Raw genomic sequence first — 4483 nt, 5'->3', positions numbered from 1 at the left:
GCTAAAGAAAGTTTAAAGTCGTCGGCTAAAGTCACAGACTTTAGCCGACGAAAAAAATTCTTTAGCCGACGAAATGAAAATTTCGTCGGCTAAAGTTGACTATACCCGACGAAAATATAATTTAGCCGACGAAGGAAAATTTCCTCGGCTAAAGTGTACTTTAGCCGACGAAAAATTGTTTCGTCGGCCTGTTTTTTTTTTTCGTCGGCTAAAGTCTTTCTTCTTGTAGTGTAAGCAATACAAGATAATCGTAGAGCTACATCCCCGTTTGGTATAGCTTCATTTAAAAAAAAAAATCAGCTTCTATATGAATTTTAGATTTTATAGTGTTTGGTAAATTAAAGAAAACAGTTTTTTTCTAAAAAAATTACAAGTCACAGCTGTTATTAAAAACAATAGAAATTAGTATATTTTGTCTTTGCAGTACTTTTAAAACTAATGTTTAACCAAACACAAAACTATTTAAATTCATAGTTGATTATTTCACAGTACAACAACAACATTTTTTTCTAAAGTCACAGCAATACCAAACTAGCCCTAATATTAATACTGTAGAGATAAGCACCAGAACAAAAGTAGCCAAGAAAATATCAGGAGAAAGACCCTAATTAACATAAGATTTGTTAATTTTTAATTAAGCATTAAAAATTAATTTGGTTACATGCTTATTAGATTAGTGTTAAGTAACATATAAATTGTTTTGTGATTTTATTCCCCAAAACTCAATACTAAACAAGCCTGCTCTTTGAATTAATCTTGTTTTTTTCGTTTGGATTGTTTACCAAATTACCATACATGTTGGAGGTGTGATTCGTGTGAAGATTCCGAATGGAGGGCATGAAGTGTATGGACAAATGAATTTGCAGGACCACCACAACTACAAACGCAACTTGTAATTAATAGATTTATGAATTATATTCTCTACCTGCGGCAAGGATCAATTTAGCTTTTCTCTTGTCGTCCTCACATCGGTACCAACCGAACTCGTTCACGCACTTGCCTCTTAAGCATCGGTGAGGGTCTTGGCATTCATCAATGTCTGAAACAATGGAGGGGACGAAAAAGAAACCAATTACACATAATTATTGCCTTATTGGTATGAGACAATGTCTGGAACTTAACTCACCAACAAAACAATTAATCAATGATTAGTTCATTTTGAAAGAAGAAGAAAAATTCATGTTTTGAACAAATACTTAATTTTGATGGCTATATAGTTTTGTCAAAACACACAGGACCAAATTTTGGATTACCATTACAACAAGAATATTCGCCGATATATGAATTTTCTCCGAAACCGCCGAGATACGGATTCCCTTCGAAACCCCAGCTGCAGGAACAAATAATTTCCGACCGATTGTCCGCCGGAGAAGTGTATGTATAGCAAGACGGGAGCGACGGGTGCCCCCACCTTGAGAAATTATCGTACGAAACAGAGTTATAACTACGGTAATAACCGAATATTACATCATCTTGATACTGATCAACACCAACAATGAACTTGTTAAATAATAATTCAAATGACCGAATGTTGTTGTTTATGCGCCACTCTAGTGCCACAGGAACCTTGCGCTTCCTCTTCATGGCAGCCGTGAAGTGAGAAATGGTTGATGATTGAGCGTTTTTCTCGAACCAATCTTTCTCAACCAGGAAGGCAAACTTATCGCAACTTGTAGCTTTTCGGCCAAGTAAATAAGCAGAAATAACAGTGAGGTAGGGAGGAATACTAGTCTGACAACAGTTGATACCCATATCGCAATTCAAGTAGTGCAAACTTTGATCACACGCTGACCTGCATCCGCCAGCGGTGAAGTTTTCGGAATTCACCAAGGCAAGGTTATCGCAACTCAGTGCAGTGAATATATTGTCACTCTGAGAGTAGACGAAAGGGCTCTGCCTTAAATTCGACACAGCTGGCCAGCTATTATAATCCTCGCAGAAGAATGTAACGGGGCTGTTCACCCGAAGCGTACCCTTGATAGAAATATTCAGCACCTCCAATTTGGCAAGCCTCAAGAAAGGCTTCCCCTTGGTGGACTTGTTGCAGTCGATTCGGAACCATTCGTCATAGTAGCAACTTTGATTAGGTCCGATCCCGAAAGGGTACGGGATGGTAACACCTCCACAATTCGATTGGCAATCACCCACTGCCATCTGCAGTGCAGACCGTGCAGCAGTAGTACTTGAGTGGCATATGCATAACAGGAAAATGAATATTATTTGATGAACTAGCGTTTGCATCGTCATTATGTGAACGATCGAATATGTAGTATGATAGAAGCTGTAAAAGCAAATTGATGATCATTAACGAGCTTTATAAAAGAAAATATGAGGAGAAGTAAACTGAACAGAAGGAGTCAATGAAATTAAAGTGAGAAATTCCTACCACCTTCGTGCTTCAATCATAGAAATGGGAGGAAACAGTCCCAGTCTGGAAATTATAGAAATGGGAGGAAATTGTCGCAGTCTGGAAATTATGTAGGTGTAGGTTGCCGTAATTGACTGAACGTCCAAAGCTATGAGCTTATTAGCATATATGATCGAGATCGAATTAACATTCTGTGTTTTCTATGGCCTCAGAAAATATGAAAATCAACTTCTTGACTTCATGACTTGACGGTACAGCAAGTCGATCTACATACCCAATTAATTAAAAAGATAAACTTTTGATAAATTATCATTATGTGACTCTTATTCTTCTAAGTTTACATACCCTTAATAAACTCAAATAATGTTGGGGTAAGATTAGAGTGTGTTAATGCATGTGATGCATCAACTTTGTCCTCAAGTTATAAAATAAGTCCTTAAAGTAGTAATAATAGTCCTTAAAGTTGTAAAAAAAATTAGTTACAACATTAATCTTCATTTGTCCTTAAAGTGGTAATCCAGTTCTCAAAGTTGTAATATGAGTCCTAAAAGTTGTAACAACTTTTTTTAATCACTTTGATGACTCAATTACCACTTTAAGCACATATTTTACCACTTTAACAACACATGATGACTAATGTTGTAACTATAAAATTTTACAACTTTAAGGACTCATATTACAACTTCGAAGACTAATATTACTAGTTTGAGGACTCAATTTACAAAGTTGATGCATCACATCATTCACATGCATTAATACCGAAGCTGATTCAGTGCACCAAGGTGCACATGAACCAGCCACTTGTGTTAACATTCCTTGGTTTGACCAAGCCATTCCGTTGGTTACCAAAAAATCAAAAAAACTGTAGCAAAAATAAAATTACATAAAGCAAAAACCTCAATTCATAGTTGCTCTCTGGCCGCCTATGCACTGTTTAATCCCATGACTGAAGTCTCCGATTCAAACCTTCCAAAAAATAATTGGTATCTGAACCCGACCAGGGCTCTTGGTCCGAAAACGACGACGAGGTCGTCTTTGAGCCGATGCTGGCGTGGTGGTGTTCATGGCGACTGGTTGAGGAGGAGGATTGAGTGGGTGGGGGTGAAGTGGGGAGGACGGGGGCGAGGTGGATTGAAGAGTGGGGATGAGAGACGAAGACGATGTCGTTTTAGGGGCGGCGAAGTGGGAGAGGAGCTTGGCGGTGGCAGTGTTGAGGAGGTGGCTGATGGGTTTTGCATGGGTGGTGGGGTGGGTCAGTTGGTGAGAAGAAGGAATCAAGTTCTTCACATAACCAGAGGCGGAGCTAGGAATTGAAAAGTCGGAGGGGGGGGGGGAGGGGGGCAAATTTGAAATATTTATCTTTCGGTGTAGTTTTTTGTTTTTGTTTTTTGTTTTAATGAAAAACCGGTGCGCTTGTACTCAAGTTTTGATTAATGAGACTATCAAATACAAGAAAGGGAGGGGTCATTTTGATAAATACAAACTGTTGTGTAATTTTATTATGGAAAAAAGCTATTAAATACAAATTTTCTTATGATCTAAAAAAAACAACAACATTAAAATTTCTTTTAATAAATTAGATATATAAAAGGAGGACAAAAATAAGTGATCAATTTAATTATATCATCCATTAAAACCGTAAAAGTAGCAATTCACCAAAATTTTTAATTAATTTAGCTATAAAAATAGACCAACTATTAATTTTAGGGGTGCCATATATCTGATGAAGGATAAAGTGTAGAGACAAAGAGATAGCAAGAGAATCATCATCTTATTCATTGATAGGAGCCCTTTATATAGGGAATTACACAATACTAATATGGTAAGGATATGAATACATAGATCTAGTCTAACTACATATCTTATTGGCATAAGGCCAAGGCACACATAGAGAATATCCTAGAACACTCCCCCTTGTGCCGCGCGCTGATATGCCGATGGTGCTGATCTGTTGCCTCGTCAAAAACCTCGTCAAGTCACAAAAACCCTGTGGGAGAAAAACTGAACCTTGATCGTAGGAGAAAAAGAGTACAACGCACCCTTCACATTTGATAGTGACATGTATGTATGTGCCAGACTCCCCCTGAAGATCGCACCTCCCCCTGATCTTTACAT

At 37.7% G+C, this 4483-nt stretch overlaps 1 protein-coding gene across 1 annotated transcript; it reads right to left on the bottom strand.

Annotated features, from left to right (window-relative positions):
* Positions 1-1209: 1209 nt before the first annotated feature.
* LOC101305790 (wall-associated receptor kinase-like 8-like) lies at positions 1210-2405 on the bottom strand. Its single transcript, XM_004306254.1, has 2 exons — positions 2387-2405; positions 1210-2281 (listed from the first exon to the last, which is right to left on the bottom strand). Exon 2 carries the CDS (start codon positions 2245-2247, stop codon positions 1210-1212), a length of 1038 nt encoding a protein of 345 aa, XP_004306302.1. The 5' UTR covers positions 2248-2281; positions 2387-2405.
* Between the last annotated feature and the right edge of the window lie 2078 nt (positions 2406-4483).

The sequence above is a fragment of the Fragaria vesca genome, linkage group LG6, assembly GCF_000184155.1.
Source record: "Fragaria vesca subsp. vesca linkage group LG6, FraVesHawaii_1.0, whole genome shotgun sequence".
Taxonomy (NCBI): Eukaryota; Viridiplantae; Streptophyta; class Magnoliopsida; order Rosales; family Rosaceae; genus Fragaria; species Fragaria vesca.
This window is presented reverse-complemented; position numbering and strand designations above follow the sequence as displayed.

What these genes read in the sequence shown, in the direction of transcription:
- LOC101305790 (XM_004306254.1), bottom strand. Translation starts at nt 2,247, where the DNA reads ATGACGATGCAAACGCTAGTTCATCAAATAATATTCATTTTCCTGTTA.